This window comes from Balaenoptera borealis, assembly GCF_965194805.1.
Source record: "Balaenoptera borealis genome assembly, chromosome: 12".
NCBI lineage: Eukaryota > Metazoa > Chordata > Mammalia > Artiodactyla > Balaenopteridae > Balaenoptera > Balaenoptera borealis.
Window position 1 is genome coordinate 106,060,030 of NC_138869.1, and position 17,626 is coordinate 106,077,655.

At 45.7% G+C, this 17,626-nt stretch overlaps 2 protein-coding genes across 4 annotated transcripts in view; both read left to right on the forward strand.

The window, feature by feature from the left end:
* The window catches only part of LYRM4 (LYR motif containing 4), a 189,997-nt gene extending 185,763 nt beyond the window's left edge, over nucleotides 1-4,234 (forward strand). The window contains exon 4 of the mRNA XM_082344600.1: nucleotides 4,098-4,234. The gene's annotated coding sequence lies outside the window, so the exon portion shown is untranslated. The remainder of the gene's footprint in view (nucleotides 1-4,097) is intronic.
* Nucleotides 4,235-5,961: 1,727 nt separating this feature from the next.
* On the forward strand, nucleotides 5,962-17,341 carry RPP40 (ribonuclease P/MRP subunit p40; the record flags this gene model as incomplete). 3 transcript variants are annotated; one of them, XR_014232098.1, is made up of 9 exons in its annotated part: nucleotides 5,962-6,256; nucleotides 8,492-8,636; nucleotides 9,935-10,003; nucleotides 11,344-11,439; nucleotides 12,743-12,868; nucleotides 14,959-15,157; nucleotides 15,284-15,418; nucleotides 15,695-15,896; nucleotides 16,532-16,630. XR_014232098.1 is itself a non-coding variant. In XM_082344594.1 (8 exons), the coding sequence occupies 8 exons, from the start codon at nucleotides 6,074-6,076 to the stop codon at nucleotides 16,728-16,730; spliced, it is 1,152 nt and encodes a 383-aa protein (XP_082200720.1). In that variant the 3' UTR covers nucleotides 16,731-17,341. The 3 variants fall into 3 exon arrangements, 2 of the variants coding, with proteins under 2 accessions (XP_082200720.1, XP_082200721.1); XM_082344594.1 differs by lacking the exon at nucleotides 15,695-15,896 and having other exon boundaries at nucleotides 6,074-6,256; nucleotides 16,532-17,341; XM_082344595.1 differs by lacking the exons at nucleotides 5,962-6,256; nucleotides 15,695-15,896 and adding an exon at nucleotides 7,814-8,399 and having other exon boundaries at nucleotides 16,532-17,341.
* Nucleotides 17,342-17,626: the final 285 nt, after the last annotated feature.

Below are 17,626 nucleotides of genomic sequence, written 5' to 3' on the forward strand. Positions count from 1 at the left end.
TAGAACAATTATAACAATATACTGTAAAAAAGTTATGTGGATGTGGTCGCTCTCTCAATATATCTTATCGTACTGTACTCACCCTTCTCCTTGTGTCCGTGTGATGAGATGAAGTGAGGTGAACGACCTAGGCATTGTGACATAGCGTTAGGCTACTAGTGACCTTCTGACCATATGTCAGAAGGAAGATCGTCTGCTTCCTGTCATCCTGGATTCTCAGCCGTGATGATGTGGATGGTTGGAGGTCAGGAGCAGACGATGTCCATGGCGGGGGAACCCAGGCGGAACAGAGCGGGACAGGAGAGGTTTCATCACATTACCCAGAATGGTGCCCAGTTTAAAACATGAATTTTTTATTCCTGGAATTTTTCACTTAATATTTTTGGACCGTGGTTGGCCATGGGTAACTGAAACTGCTGAAAGCGAAACCACAGCTAAGTGGGGGACTACTGTACCATTTTCCAGTAAAAAGAGTCAGGGTTTCTTGGAGAAAAGGCTAATTCTGGCGCTGAGGTGGAAGATACAAGATGAGCCTGGAGCATCTTGATAATGCCAGCAACTAAGAAAGTGCTTTTTAAAAAAAAGGATGGAAATGTCAAAAAAAGCTGACCTGGAAGAGCTCCCAATGGCTCAAGCTGGAACAATGTGAGCAACAAAATAAATAATGATAGCATTGGATTATTGCCCAGAGGATCCAGTCGTCACCAGGATACCCCAGTAATAATTACTGTAGGCAAGATGTGGTCCTGAATGCAAACATTCTGAGGGAAACTTAAAGGAGACACAGTATATTTGCCTCAAATATTTCCTCCAAATATTTATTAGTAACTTTTTGCTCTTATTTTCTTTAAAAGACCTATGAGTATTCAAAGCAAAAATTATAACATTGTATTGTGGGGTTTATAACGTGTAGATGTAAGATGTATGTCAATAGTAGCACAAAGGATACAGAGAGGTAAATGGAACTGCTCTGTGGAGAGGTTTTTATACTGTCCACGTATGAAAATAGTACACTATTAGTTCTAAGTGGATTGTAATAGGTGAAAGGTGCATACTGTAACCCCTGGAATGACCACTAAAACAATGCAAAGAGGTGTCGCTTAAATGCTAGTAAAGGAATTAAATGGAATACAAAAAGTATTTGTACAAGCATGCTCATAGACCCTTGAGCCATAGTAGCCAAAACCAGCAAATAACCCAAATACCCACACGTAGAAAAATGTATCAACAAACTGTGATATGTTTATACAGGAGAATACAACTCAGAATATAAAGGAGCAAACTACAGGGGCACACATTGTGGATGAATCTCATAAACACACTGCTGAGTGAGACAAGCTGGCTGTGACACATTATTGTAGGATGACAGGCAAAATGAGCCCGTGGTGAAAAAAATCACAAGAGCGTTTGCTTTGCTTGTAGGGGAGAAAAAAATTGCCTGGGAAGGAACTTGAGGGAATTTTCTGGAGGTGATGAAAATATTCTGTTCTTGAAAGGGGTGACGTATACATGGGTGCATTTATTTCTCACAGTTAATGTCTGTGCCTTTCAATGTATGTACCTCTTATCTCATGAAAAACAATTGAAAAAAAAGTGAAGGGTGGGTAGTAGCTTGAGGTATTGATGAAACAGAAATGGCAGATAATTAGTAGTCACTGAAGCTGGGTGACAGGTCTCTTTTTTTTTTTTTACAGTTTCTAATTTTTATTTATTTATTTTTGGCTGTGTTGGGTCTTCGTTTCTGTGCGAGGGCTTTCTCCAGTTGTGGCAAGTGGGGGCCACTCTTCATCACGGTGCGCCGGCCTTTCACTGTCGCGGCCTCTCTTGTTGTGGAGCACAGGCTCCAGACGCGCAGGCTCAGTAGTTGTGGCTCACGGGCCCAGTTGCTCCGTGGCATGTGGGATCCTCCCAGACCAGGGCTCGAACCCGTGTCCCCTGCATCGGCAGGCGGATTCTCAACCACTGCGCCACCAGGGAAGCCCCCTTTTTTTTTTTAATATATTTTTCTTAACAATATTTGCTTATTTATTTATTTATTTATTTTTATTTTATGGCTGTTTTGGTTCGTTTCTGTGCGAGGGCTTTCTCTAGTTGTGGCAAGCGGGGGCCACTCTTCATCGCGGTGCGCGGGCCTCTCACTATCGTGGCCTCTCTTGTTGCGGAGCACAGGCTCCAGACGCGCAGGCTCAGTAGTTGTGGCTCACGGGCCTACTTGCTCTGCGGCGTGTGGGATATTCCCAGACCAGGGCTCGAACCCGTGTCCCCTGCATTAGCAGGCAGATTCTCAACCACTGCGCCACCAGGGAAGCCCCGACAGGTCTCTTATAGCATTTTGCTATTCTGTAAATGCTTAAAATTTTCTGTAACAAAATGCTTTTATGAAAAACGGAAGTTGGTCTACAGTGTTAGCCGGTGAGGTGTTGGTCTCTTCGTGGAGGCGGGAGGGAGAAGCGATGGTGGGTTGTGTCGGGGAGGCCGGAGCGAAGCTGGTAGTGCTCCTGGCTACACGTGTGTTCACTCTGTAGTGACCCATCGAGGTGCCCGTGCATGATTCCTGCATATACCTCTGTATGCATGTTACACGCCAATAGAAATTTAAATGCTACATATTTACACAAAAATCCTAACTCAGTATCTCAGAATAACAGCAGGGTTTTGTCTTGTTTTGAAGCGGGACACGTTCACCGATGGTCCCATCAGATGGATTTTAATATTCCAAAGTATTCACGTCCTAACCCTCAGGTGACCCCTTAGAGTCTTCCAGTTTTTGCCTCCATTTGGTAGGTGGCGTGATTTTTATTTTTTATGATGCGATACTTTTTCCAGAGAAGCTCACCAGGACCACGACTCTTAGCACAGAGCCCCGTGCACAGCGTGCACTCAGAACCTGCAGAACTGGGTTGAATCAGGAGTAAAACTAGTGGAAGGGATGCCACGGATGGTAAGTAGGCAGTGCAGGTGAGGCTGAAAGGCCACGACCCAGCAGCACACGCTTTTACTTGATAAACCACTTGGAACAAGTTCACCCAAAGATGTGGGTTTAAAGTGATGGTCTTCAGCCTTGACCAGGCCCTGTAATCACCTGGAGATTCATAAAAAATACCGATGCCCGGGTCTCACTCTAGGGATTCTGATTTAATTGGTCTGTGGCACTCGGATTTAAGGAATTTTAAAAGCCCCCCAGGTGATGGTCCTGTGCAGCCAGGGGTGAGAACCACTGACTCAGGGCTATCGATGCATTAGCTGCAAGTGACTTCCGTGTGTGCCGGGGTCGCCGAAAACAGCTTTGCCCTGTTAAAAGCAAAGAACTACTTCTTACTCAGCAGCAGGAGGAAACGTCTTCTTAGCAGATCTATTTTTGTGTCACTTGCTTTCAGAGTCAGAGGTGGTTTCAGACATGGTAGTTTGATTTAGTCTGCGTTGAAAATCATAAATAGCCTACAAGTACCAAAAAAAGATGAGAAGAATTTGCCAACATGTGGAGTGCATTATGTATTTTTCAAATTTCTCCTGTGATTAGTAATGAAAATGATATTGCTGGGGCCTGATTTCCTCAACTCAGCCCTTGGCCATTTCCCCAAGTTATTCCAAGTCTTTCCAAGACACTTCAGCACTCTCTCAAGGGGATTATTCCCAAAGGTGAAGAGTACTAGACACTGAAATCTTTGCACAGTCTGTTCCTACTGCGTAAGTGTCCACCTCCAGAACCTCAAATGACTAGGGAGGCTGCATCAGTAGTGGGTCCTGAAGTGGCAGTGGGTGGGCTCTGAAGACAGGTGGACTTGATTCCCAGTCTCAGCCCAGCCACTCAGTAGCTGTGGGGCTTTGGACAAGTTACTGGACTTGGAACAGCTATATAAACCTCGTTTTCGAGAAAAGTCATCCTTATACTGAGTGCACAAACGGCAGTGATTCTTCATCCCTCCCTGTATCCAAGCCCTTTGAAATGTGACTTTACAGCTGCTCCCACTGAGAGGTAGAATCTGTTCCTCCAAACCTTGCATCAGGGCTGGCCACTAGAATGCAGTAGGCATGCCAGTGGGCCAGCTTGGGACCTCGGCTTAAAAGGTCTTAGACGCTTCTGCTTTTTCTTTCAGAACCCTGCCGTCTCCATGACAACAAGCCCATGTTAGCCTGCTGGAGGATGAGATACTTCAGGGAGTAGAACCAAGGTGCCCAGTCGACAGCCAGCTCCTCCCCAGAAGCAGAGCCCCCTAATCAACCTGCAGCTGACCACACATGCATGAAGGAGCCCAGCTGAGACCAGAAGAATTGTCTAGCTGAGCCCGGCCTGAGCTAGGTGAGTATTGGGGTGGCTTGTTATGCAGCAGTAGCTAACCAATACATACGCCCACTGCAGATAGGATGCCAGGATTCAGTGATATGTTCATCACAAGTGACTTGGCAAACAGTAGGCACCCAATAGGTGCTGGTTTCCTTTTCCCTTTGTTTAAAGTTGGATCTTTTGAGTTATACAGAAATTCTTGTCGTCATGTATGCCTCTGATTGGTGCTTAAATGAACTCAGTGCCCCACCCAACAGGAGGAAAGAGGCAACCAGAGTCTGACCACTAGGGCCCAAGGCCAGATTGCAAAATAAGAAGTTTGTCTTTAATCTGTTCCCTCCAAATTTAAACTCTGGAGGTCAAGGTTGTGGACAGATTTGAAGACGTTGGGCTCCACCCTCTGGGGGCCCCATCTTCCTTCCTTTGCTGTCTGATCTCTGGAAAGGGGGAATGGGGCCACACCGAGAAGCAGCTGGGACACAGTGGTTGAGCTTTGGAAGCTTCCTGCTTGCACCCCTCTGCTCCCTCCCTGGACTTGACACCATCTCTCCCCACCTTGGGTCTGAGGAGAGATGTTGGTAGGGCAGAAAGGACTCCTCAGCCCCAAACTGACTTGAAGTTGCAGCTTTCATCTTTGAAATAAATAGGATTTTGGCCTTCTATTTCATAACACAGGACACCCCGCAGATCATATCCTCGTCATGCTCCCCTGGAAGAACACCCCTGAGTTCTCAACACCCAAAATGCACAGCAGCTACTTATCTCGCCATACATTTTCCAGCTGAAGTTCATATGTATAGAATTTAAACTGAGCCTTCAAAACTTAATACAATATTTTAACCTAAACGGCATGCTAGAAAAGCTTCATGTTGCTTTCACACATAATTGGTAGACGGTCAGAATCACGCTAGTCACTTTGCAAAGCTTTGGAGTACCAACCAAGGAGATGTACATATTTGATGTTGCTGGTCTAAGAGAGGCCACTGCTGTTGAATTGTGTGGTGACCAAGAAGCAATGCTTTAAGCATTTTACATTCTAATACAATATTTGTAAGTTATATCTAGGTGCCGTATTGTGATTTAGGAAATTGGTAGTTTTTCAATTCACTTGCTAGTCCTTATCATTTTTCTTATTTAAAATAATGGAAAATAGGTTTTCCTTGGAGTATTCACAGAGATAATCTGACATCTAAGGCACAGGATACTGACATTAATGGCAGAGGACTTTCCAGTCTGTCTTAGTTGTAGATTTGTAAATACCTTCCAAATTACTTAACTTCTATTCTTCCAAATCTTATAGTAAAACTGATGCTCCATGAGGTTGTACTACAAATATTCTGCTGTTTTGCGTCCTCTCTGCATAGAATTGGGGCTGTGCATACTCCAGTTTGAGAAGCATGTAGTAGTACAGCACTTGGAGTTGATCAGAAAACTTAGATGGAAAAATGCATTATCACTATAACCTCCAATAGCAAGAAATTATTAAAATCGGTTCCAAAAGGATATTTTTAAAAGCATCTTAAAATTGGTTCTGAAGGAGTCTTAAGGAGTCGTATTAAAGGTATTATGTATTACCTTTAGACACAAACTTCCTTAACAATTTGGGAAGGAGCAGCCTGGGGCCTAGAGGAAGGATTCTGGCAAGAGAACTAATTTCAGGTAGGGCACCTTTCAGGTACCCATCAGCGAGCTTCTGCCTGGGCTCCCCAGAAGCCTAGGCCCGCCCCCAGCACTAGCCCCGCCCCTACCCGGGACCGCCTCAACACGTGCGGCCTGCCTGCACTGCGCATGCCCGCGGGGAAGGGGCGGGGCGAGTCGAACCCCGGCAGGGCCTGCGTGGAGAAGACCATGGCCATGCTGTGTCGGCTGCGAGAGGTGCCCCGGCACTTGCTGGTCTGCGAAAAGTCCAACTTCGGCCACGACAAGTCGCGCCACCGGCACCTCGTGGAGACGCACTATCACAACTACAGGGTGAGTCCACACCCCGGGCCCGCGGACCGCGCACCATTCCGCGGGCGGTGGAGGCTTGGGGAGAGCCGCGCTCTGCTCCAGGGGGCCCGCCCTCGGCTCGCGGAGGGGCGGGGGGGGCCCTCGCCAGGCATGCTGGGAACTGTAGTCTCTAGCCGCTCCAGGCCTGTGGTTTGCCCCGCCTCAGGACTACAAGTCCCAGGATGCACCGGCGCGCGGCGGTGTTCCGCCGTCGGAGGGAGGCGCAGGGTGGCGTGCGCCTGACAGAGTTCGCCGAGCCGCTGGTCACTTACTCCGGCCCAGCACCGCCGTGGGTGGGTTGCGTCCCGGGAGGGGCGGGGCCGGGACGAGGGACTGGCGGGTGTGCCGCGCTGCCCGGGACGGACCCGCCCCTTCCCCACCCCGGCTTCCTTCCCCCGCCGCGCGCCCGCGGGTCTTTGCAGAGCCTCGTGCCGAGACTGTCCGGGAAGCTGCTTGCCCTTCTGAACCGCTTATGGGCGCTAGTTTGATACCTGAGAAACCTCCCCCTTTGCCTGCTGCCTTCTGCGTTGTCCAGCCAGAGTGCCCCATTTCGGCAGCTTTTGCAGAAATTCGCCGAGGCTTCCCTGCTCGCATGCACAACTTCAGAGCGATTTTCACTGTTGCTTCGTGAAAATGTCACCCTCACGGGCGCCTTTTTCGCAAATGTGGTGGTTGAAGCATCGGTGAGGTTAATTATCAGTTTATCCAGGATCTGCTGAGAGTAGAAGAGAACATCCCTAATTCCCAGGTAGTGTCTGCTGAGCGGGCTTCACCAATCCATTTAAGTAGAGAGGGCTTCAGAATAAACCTTAAAATGAAAATGCTTTAAGCCTTTTACACTTTAAATCGACCAGCCTAATCTCAACTCAGGCCTGACTGGCTAGTTTCTCAGACACAACTGGTGACCCTGGTCCTTCAGGGACAAACTGGTGTCCCAGCTTTGGGAGAGTGGTTTTTCAAGGTGTGGAGCACCTGGCCGACGTTTGAAACCTGTCAGGTTGATTCTCTCTGCTTTGGATGGAAAGCACATCACAGACAGCAGTCGGGGATGTGTACCTTATCTCTCCCGTCCCATCTGTAGAGTTTTTCTATCTGGAAATTGTAAACATCCAGCAGACTTCTGCTTCCATGTAACCTCTTAATAATTGGTGTCCCTAAATTCCTTATGCCCTAAGGGACAGTTCCTTTGATTCCAGCCTGGTACTAGGATACACAGATCTAGGGATATTCAATTGTACTATATTTCCCTAAAAACTAATGTAGTTATAGGAGCGGGCCATAAAATATATTGCTCATTTCCAAAAGATAAAACACAAGCAAGGGCTTCCCTGGTGGTACAGTGGTTAAGAATCCGCCTGCCAATGCAGGGGACACGGGTTCAAGCCCTGGTCCGGCAAGATCCCACATGCCGCGGAGCAACTAAGCTTGTGCGCCACAACTACTGAGCCTGCGCTCTGGAGCCTGCGAGCCACAACTACTGAGCCCGCATGCTACAACTACTGAAGCCTGCACGCCTAGAGCCCATGCTCTGCAACAAGAGAAGCCACTGCAATGAGAAGCCACGCACGGCAACAAAGAGTAGCCCCTGCTCACCGCAACTAGAGAAAGCCCGCACGCAGCAAGGAAGACCCAACGCAGCCAAAAATAAATAAATAAAATAAATTTTAAAAAATTATTTTAAGAAAAACCCGCAAGCAAGAGCTTCCCATTAAAATTGTTTTGCTCATTCAACTTTCCTGTACTGTAAGCTTGAATACAGAAATGGAAAACTTGAATTGTCAAATTTCTCTTTTCCTGAGATTAATAAGTTCTTTTTGTTTTGTTTTTTTCTACTTTTATTTTAAAAAATTTTATTGGAGCATAGTTGCTTTACAATATCGTGTTAGTTTCTACTGTACAGCAAAGTGAATCAGCTATACGTTTACATATATCCCCTCTTTTTTGCATTTCCTTCCCATTTAGGTCACCACAGAGCACTGAGTAGAGTTCCCTGTGCTATACAGTAGGTTCTCTTTAGTCATCTATTTTATACATAGTATCAATAGTGTATATATGTTGCTCCCCATCGCCCAATCTGAGATTGGTGAATGAATTTCGGAGTTTTTTTGAAAGCTGTGGAGGAATGGTTACTAGCCTTCATGATGTTATATCGTCCCTAAAAACCTGGGTGTTGATCTACATGAAAATAAGACTTGTTTATATTACACATTCCAATAGGTTTCATTTCTGATTCCTGAATGTGGGATACTATCAAAAGAACTGAAAGACCTGGTCATGGACTCTGGACCCTATTACTTTGTGAAGGATTTACCTCTTCATGAGTTAATCGCACACGAATTCATCAATACTTTTGTCAAGAAAGGTAAGAAAAGCCGTGTAGTGTCTATGAACGCGGTGAGATGAGGAAGTCCAGGGAGATCACATAGCAATACCAGGGTCCTTCTCTTGTTCTGAATAGGACTGCTGGAGGTCGTCTGTGTGGTCAGGTGTGTGCATCCCTCCCTCCGTCCCTCAGTAGCTCAGCCGTCTCTGTGTGCCCGCATTAGGCGGTGGTTTCTGATTGCCCTGGTCCACAGGTGTTGTGTGGGGATGTGTCATATGAGGGTTAATGGAGAGGAAAGTCATTCGACCGCTGTGTTCAGATGCTCCGTGTTCAGATGCGCTGCCGTTGGGTGTGTGGCTGCAGAGACAGACCGCTGTTCTCCCCGCAGTCCCCGTGACAGCTGTCTGGAGAGGGCGGTCTCCTGTTGCAGCCACAGCTGCTGCCCCCACAGTCAGGTGCCGATTGGGGTTCAGCGTCTTCTCCTTAGACTTTGTGGCTCTCAGCCTCGCCTGCCACCTCATTCCCATCTGTGTCTGCTGGGTGGATTGGCTTGTTCCAGTTATTTCCTAGGAGCCACTTGCTTGAAACTATTTCAGCGTGTCTTTAGGGATCCACCCTCACTATATACATCACTGCACAAGGGCCACTGACATCTTGTCTTTGGTCTCACGGACATGATTCCTTTCTTCAGTGCTGAAGCTTGATGCTGGGGGATTCCCTGGTCCAGTGGTTAGGATTCCTCGCTTTCACTGCTGAGGACCCGGGTTCGATCCCTGCTCGGGCAGCTAGGATCCCACAAGCTGTGTGGTGTGGTCAAAAAAAAAGAAGTCTGAGGCTATTTTGTTAACAGTGTGGACACTGGCCATGGACTTTTACATAGCTGACCCGACTTAACCCTGGCAACAACACTGTGAAATAGGCCTGCAACCCCCATTTTACAGGTGAGGAAATTGAGGCTCAGAGAGATTGAGTAGATTTCTTGACTTCACACAAGTTTGTGGCACATTTTGAGCCTTCACCTGGAACTCTGCCTCTCAGGTGTGTACGCTCACCTGCTCTTCCACTTTGTGCCCCTCTGCCGGCGTCCCCAGAGGTATGTGCTCCATCCTGAGTCCATTTTCTGCTCGTTGGTAGCCAGCTTGCACAGACAGGCCCTAGGCAGGGGCGTGAACTAGCTGTGCTTGGCCTTGCGTGTCCTCCAGCTTGGCTGAGTGAGCTGAGTGAGCTGGAGCAGTGACCCGGAAGATTGTTATCCTGTGAAAATTATCCACTAACTCTTTGCAGGTGTGATTTTTTTTTTTCTTGTCTTAATTTCTCCTCTGGGTTTTCTCTTACAGGTGCGTGCTACGCACTAACGTACAACACAAATATTGACGAGGATAATACTGTGGCCTTGCTACCAAACGGTAACCACACTCATTTTTTCTTCTTTCTTAATTATGGAGGAAACACAAACGGTAGAAAAGAAAGAGTCAAGTCATTCGGATGTGTGTAAAGTGAAAGTCCCCCCTTTCATCCCCGTCCCTCCAAACTCACTACCGTTCTCAGCAGGCATTCTTTTTTTTTTTTTAAAGAATCAATTTTATTTATTTATTTATTTTTGGCTGCCATTGGGTCTTCGTTGCTGCGCGCGGGCTTTCTCTAGTTGCGGCGAGCGGGGGCTACTCTTCGTTACGGTGTGCGGGCTTCTCATTGCGGTGGCTTCTATTGTTGCGGAGCACGGGCTCTAGGCACACAGGCTTCAGTGGTGTGGCTCGCGGGCTCTAGAGCGCAGGCTCAGTAGTTGTGGTGTACGGGCTTTGTTGCTCCGCGGCATGTGAGATCTTCCTGGACCAGGGCTCGAACCCGTGTCCCCTGCACTGGCAGGCAGATTCTTAAGCACTGCACCACCAGGGAAGTCCCTCAGCAGGCACTCTTGTTAGCAGGTAGGTGTTCATTCTTCTAGACATTTTCTATGAATTTATAAACACACATACAGGTTCTTTTTTTTAAAAAAAATATATTATGTCATATTCTGTTGTTTCTCAGTTTGCTTTTTTCCCAGGCTGTATATCCTAGACATCTTTCCCTATTAGTACATACAGTTTTTTGGGGTTTTTTGTTGGTTTTTTATTTTATTTATTTTTGGCTGTGTTGGGTCTTGGTTGCTGCACGTGGGCTTTCTCTAGTTGCGGCGAGCGGGGGCTACTCTTCATTGCGGTGCGCGGGCTTCTCACTGCGGTGGCTTCTCTTGTTGCGGAGCACGGGCTCTAGGTGCACAGGCTTCAGTAGTTGTGGCTCGTGGGCTCTAGAGCACAGGATCAGTAGTTGTGGCGCACAGGCTTAGTTGCTCCGCGGCATGTGGGATCTTCTTGGACCAGGGCTCAAACCCGTGTCTCCTGCTTTGGCAGGTGGATTCTTAACCACTGAGCCACCAGGGAAGCCTAATACATACAGTTTTAATTTACTATTTTTAATGTCTTGAAAATATTCCAAAGAAGAAGTATACCATAATTTGTTTACTCTTTTTTTAATAAAAATTTAGATAGTTCCTAGTTTCATTATAATAAATGATGTCTTTGTACATATAATTATAAATAATACCCTTGTATTATAAATAAGATACATGTATGAATAAATAATATCCTTGTATTATAAATAAGATCCTTGTGTGCACTGGTATTTAACTGCTCAATTTGTCTTGCTTTCTCTTAGAGAACACATTGTATTTTTAACATCTCTTTTATGGGAATTATTTGACTTATAGGGAAACTAATTTTATCACTGGATAAAGACACTTATGAAGAAACTGGACTTCAAGGTCGTCCATCTCAGTATTCTGGCAGGAAAACCATGAAATTTAGTAAGTATTATGTATGCTCACTCCATCAGTTTCTAACAAGGTAGTAGTCTTCCTGTAGCAATTTGAAATTAAATGTTTGAATTGCCTCTATTCTCTTTGTTCAGAAAAAGTGTGGCTTTTTCTGCCTTTAAAACTCCTTACTCCGGGGGCTCTCGGGTGGGCATCAGATAGGATGAGATAGATACTGCTGTGCATCTGTTTGTCTTCAGCTGTCGGCTGCATCTTGAAAAGATCACAGACTTGGACATGGTCCATTAGATACATATGTTTTGGGTCACAAATTCAAAGTGGTGAACCCACTTGTTCTTTTTTTTTTTAAATTGAAGTAGAGTTGATTTACAATGTGTTAATTACTGCTGTACAGCAAAGTGACTTAGTTATACATATATATACATTCTTTTTCATATTCTTTTCCATTATGGTTTATCACAGGATATTGAATATAGTTCTTTGTGCTATACAGTAGGACCTTGTTGTTTATCCAGTCTATATATACCAGTTTGCATCTGTTCCAACTTGTTCTTAATAAAGAATTTCCTTTAATTTTCCCAAGTTTTGTGATGACTAGTAGAAATTCACCCATGAGTGAAGAGGTGTAGTTCTGCTGATGGTCTGGCTTGAATGTCAGTAGTTACGGCTGCCACCTCCACAGCTAGGTTAGAGTTGATCTCTGCCCTTGGTCTTTGACTAGGAAAAATGTGAATTTAAAACACCTGTTGTGGGACTTCCCTGGTGGCACAGTGGTTAAGAGTCCGCCTGCCAATGCGGGGGACACAGGTTCGAGCCCTGGTCCGGGAAGATCCCACATGCCGCGGAGCAACTAAGCCAGTGTGCCATGACTGCTGAGCCTGTGCTCTAGAGCCCGTGAGCCACAACTACTGAGCCCACGTGCCACAACTACTGAGCCCGCGCACCTAGAGCCCGTGCTCAGCAACAAGAGAAGCCACCGCAATGCGAAGCTCGTGCACCACAACGAAGAGTAGCCCCCACTCACTGCAGCTAGAGAAAGCCCATGCGCAGCAACAAAGACCCAATGCAGGCAAAAATAAATAAAAATAAAAATAAATAAATTTTAAAACTAAATAAAAAATAAAACGCCTGTTGTAATTATCTCTCAATGCCAGAAATGCCCATCAGAGGCAGAGTTTTGGTTTGGTAACCCAAAGGGAGGGCAAGAAATACAAAATAACTTTTTTTGTCCATAAAATTTCTTAAACTCCTGATGTTTTTGATCTAGCATGTTTTACACAGTGCAAGCTGTGTGTATATGAATGAACTGTTTATTCCTCTCCATTTTTTTAAGTTGTTTCCATTGATTTGATGGATTTATCCTCTAAACTGGACTCTAAGAAGTATGAAAGAATATCTTGGGCTTTCAAAGAAAAGAAACCATTGAAATTTGATTTTCTTTTGGCGTGGCATCAAACAGGTATGAAAAATATAATGTGTAACGATGGAGTGGTTTTGAAATCTAATGGTTAATTAAAGGGGAGTAGTGGGGATGGAATGGTGATTCATCCCAGTGGTCAGGGATGTTGTGTATGTAGATGGATACAGGTGTCCCCCACTTTTCGAAAGTTCACGTTATGCTCCTTTACTTTTACAAAAGCAGAAAGTGAAAATAGTGTTGAGCGTGTGTTTTGCAGTGAGCTGCTATAGAGGCAGTGTGCACCCCAGCAGCGAGAGTGGCACCCCAGCTCCCTCCCCCAGAATTGCACTCAGCATCTTAGCCTCTAGCCGGCAGAGCTTTGAACTGTGTCTTTGAGTGTTTATTTCATGCATCTGTTAGCAAGATGTGTCTTAAGGTAATTGCTTCTTCGCTTTATGCCATTTCCACTTAATGCAAGGTTTTGTAGGAACACTGTACTTTGGGATGGGGGGAAACCTGTAAACATTGTTAAGGAAACTGCTTTGGCCTCTCTGGCATCCCTGAGAGCCGTAGTCCGGGATCATGTAGGCATGCAGCTGTCCATCTCCATCTCCTTGGGTTGTGTGTCAATCAAGAGCTCCTGAGGGTGGTCTCAGGGCAACTAACCTTTGTCCATTTCTCCCTTTCCCTCCTCCAGCTTCCCTCCAACAGCCTTGGCTGGAATGTTTTAAAATAACACCAGTTATACTGATAGACACAAACTGCTTATTCGTTATTGCAGGGTAGTAATCAGGCATATCATTAAATGTCAGATTAAATTTGTTGTACCTTTTAATTGATTAGAACAATACATTTAGTTCAGAGTTTCATGTTCACCAAACATTTTAATCGGCTTACAACTGCCATGTATCTAGCTCCTTTTAGAAGTGTATCTTTGGCCCAAAACAAGATTATAATGAATCAAATCATCACAATTACAATGGTGTAGTTCTCTCTTGGAGAAGAGGGAAGCCCATAGGTCCATTTTGGAAATAGGTCCATCTGTCTGCTCCTCCTGGGAAGTTGGTGGTCACTGGGTGCTACAGGGTTGCCTGTGTGAGGCCTAGGTCTGTAATACTTGGGTGCTTCTTCTGTGTGTGGTGCAGACACAGAGGGCAGAGAGGCTGACATCTCAATCGTATGAAGTCTTTACTGAGGGCCTCCTATGCATTGGGTTCTGGAGACCACTGTGTTCCTAAGACACTGAAGTATTTTAAGGGCTTGTCAAGACCTGTGAAACGCCTGAGATTTTACCCTCTTAGCAAGCTAAGAAGTTAGCCAGCACGTTCTCGTGGGCTCTGGCAGGAGACACGAGACCCCTGGTCAGAGACAGAGAACCTAATGATTCCCAGCAGTAGCAGTGGCCAGAGCATCGGCCTTTGCACCAGTTCACCAAGGCCTGGTTCCTGCAGGGTGACACATGGTGGGCAGGTGATGCTGGTGCAAGCAGGGGGTTGCAGTACAGGAGGGACCTGGAGCCTAAGGAATTCACATCCTTTGTGTTGGGCAGGGAGCCTGCTGACCTTTGCCCCGGAGGGAGGGAGGAGGTGGAGGGAGGCATTATTTCTAATACACTGGGCAGTAAGCAATCCTGCCCTCTGCTCCAAGAGGGCCACTATTTCCGTCTTCCAGGGCTATTGGAAAATCCTTCAGGATACACTGGATCTTACTGGGTTTTAAAGACAAGCTGGACTGAGATTCTGTCATTCAGCTCCTCTTCTGTTTCCTTCTTCAAGAGTGTGCAAATATGCTCCTTTCTCTGTAGAGTTCACTAATTTTATTTAAACATAAGTAATGCTTTGGGTTTTATTTATTAAGTCAAAAGTTTCTTAGTAGAGCAGATGTTGAGACTAGTATGGCTTGAATCTGAAAGCCTTATGATTTTCCAGAAAAAGTGTGACAGAAGATGAATGTTGACAGAACTTTGGCACAAGGAGGCGAAGGCTCCTTAAACTTAAATGATTTTAATTTGAATAAAGCTTTGTACAACCTCCTCTGGCCTTACTTCATCCTGCCTGCTTCCTGAAACCCTCAAGTGGGAATGGGGTGGATTCAGGGATGCACTGCACTTGTTTACACTATTCAAGTGGCCTTATTTGGTGTGTTTGAAGGTGCAGAAGGATCAGCGATGATGTCATACTTTTCCAGTTACCGGATTCAGGAGCATCAGCCAAAAATAGTGCTGAGCACGATGACAGACGTGCAGTGCCCAGTGCTGCAGAGCGGCGAGCTCAGGGGCCAGCCGGGGGCGGCCTGCAGCGCCCAGGAGCTCTTCGAGTGGCTGGGCGCCGTCTTCAGCAACGCCGCGCTGTGCGTATGAGGGCTCCGGGTCCCGGAGGGCTCGGGCTGGCTTCTCGTTTTCAACAGGGGTTCAGTACTTTGAAAGTGATCGTGTAGTGGATATAAATACGTTTTCTTTCTCTTTTTTGGTTACAGAAATAATGAGCCTGATAATTTCATATCAACCTACTGCTGTCCTCAGCCAAGCACAGTGGTGGCGAAAGCTTACTTGTGTACAATCACTGGTTTCATCCTTCCAGAGAAGATACGTCTCCTGTTGGAACAGCTGTGGTGAGAAAAAAGAACAGCCTTTTTTGCCATTTATGTCTTGCTTGTCTCCGCGTCTGTAGCGTTTCAGGGGCAGCGCTAATGACCCAGATTCCGGGGTCCTCTCACAGCGTGTCCCCCTCTTCCCGTGCTTGGGCTCACGTGCAGTAACGTTATCATCTTACGTGATGTAATTATCCCTGGTGATATTGCCACGTCCTTGTCCTTTTGGAAAGGAGAGCAGAGCTTTACGTGCTTCTTGAGAACAAACTGCTCATTTTTCTTGTTCTGCTGCCCCAGACCATTTCGGTGCAGTTGAAGTTACAGTGTCACTTAAGAAAATGGCAGTACTCTGTGGAACACATTATGATCTGTTTTAAATACTGGATTTCTGCAAAACGCTTCACTTTGAAATGGGTGGGAAGAGGAGCTGACCACCTCTGAATCCAAATCATATCCAAGATCTGCCCTGGCTCTAACATCCATGAATCACTGGGCACCGGTAACATACCACGGGTTCTATAAAGTAGTATTGGATTTTCATTCTGGGAGGTGTTATGTAAATACAATGTGAGGAAGCTCAAATCCCGTATTGAAAAGAATATAAAGTGAGCATCATGCCTTCTGAGTCTTCACTTGAAAAATGTCATTTAAGTGTTGAGGGTTTTCCTTTTTAAATCCAACATCCTCTTTCACATTTATTAGCTTCGTACTTTTATTTTCCTCAGTAAGAAGGTTGAAGTTTTAAAACTTTGATGGATTTTAAAAAAGAAATTCGATAAATTATTCTGCAGTGTTTCAGTTTACAGAGCCTCCAAAAGCAGCACTGTTCAAGGGAGGGAAACGATTCTTACACACTTCGTGGGGATTTTTTTGTTCTCTAAATCTTATATGCTCTTCCACCATAAGGGTAGGAACCACTGAAGTTTGTTCTGTGCGCTGCATGTTGGTGAACCTTTACTGAATTCACAGTATAGCACCAGGAGTTTAATTTCTGTCTCCTAATTTTTATAAATGAAAGCTAAGGTCGAAGCTTCATGGGAGCATCAGAAATACCACTTATCCTGAATAAGTAAAAAAATAAATGGGACCGTTCCTAACTCTTCCTGTTTGTTAAGACGTGTCTGTCTTTTTCAGTCGCTACTTTGATGAACCAAAGTTGGCCCCGTGGGTGACGTTGTCGGTTCAAGGCTTTGCAGACAGCCCTGTTTCCTGGAGAGAGAACGAACACGGTTTCCGAAAAGGAGGAGAACATCTGTACAACTTTGTGGTTTTTAGCAATCGGGACTATTGGCTTCAGTTGGCTGTTGGGGCAGATGATGACTGTCCACCTTAACGAGCACAGCGTTTAAAGTCACGTTTGTTTATGTTTATGCTCGTTTTCCGTATTTCTCCGCAGTATAAGGACTGTGTGTTCACTCAGACTTGGGTGATGATGACATTTCTCAGATCAGCATCCGTTAGCATCTGCTCTGGACTCGGGCCCGTCCTGTGACAGCTTGCTGTCCGGTGGAAGCTCATAGTTGATTTCTCCCTGTCACTGTGAGCCCAGGGTGTGGGCTACTGCGTGGTAACTTGGGCCACGATGGCCAGGGACCGGGGGTTGTGGGACCACTGGGTAAGATGTGTGCTGTGATTGTGAGTTTTTCACATCATAATAACAAGAAATCCTTAACATCATACTTACCAGAGCCAGTTCCTGCATTAGTGCTGTTCATCTATTACCTCATTTAACTCTCACATCAGTCCTGTGAGGGAACAGAGTGTACATAAGCTACTGAAGTCACCTGCTTGTGGATTCACGACTTGATCTCAGATCAGCTGGTTCCTGAGTGTGTGCTCACTCTCCTGCTTCTGGGTCAGGAGGGATATTTGGAGACTGTACATTCATAAAGAACAAGTTGAATTTTGCAGTAACCTATAAGCGAAAAGAATCTGAAAAACATATGTGTGTGTGTGTATATATATATGTAAAACCGAATCACTGTGCTGTACACCTGAAACTGACATGACATCATAAATCAACTATACTTCAATTAAAAAAAAAAGTGACTTCCCTGGCAGTATAGTGGTTAGGACTCGTGCTTCCACCGCAGCGGGGCATGGGTTCTATTCCTAGTCGAGGAACTAAGATCCCACATGCCACACAGCATGGCCAAAAAATAAAAGTAAAAAAAAAAGTTGAAAGAATTTTTTTTTTCCCCCAGCAATATGGCTGATAAGGACCAACTG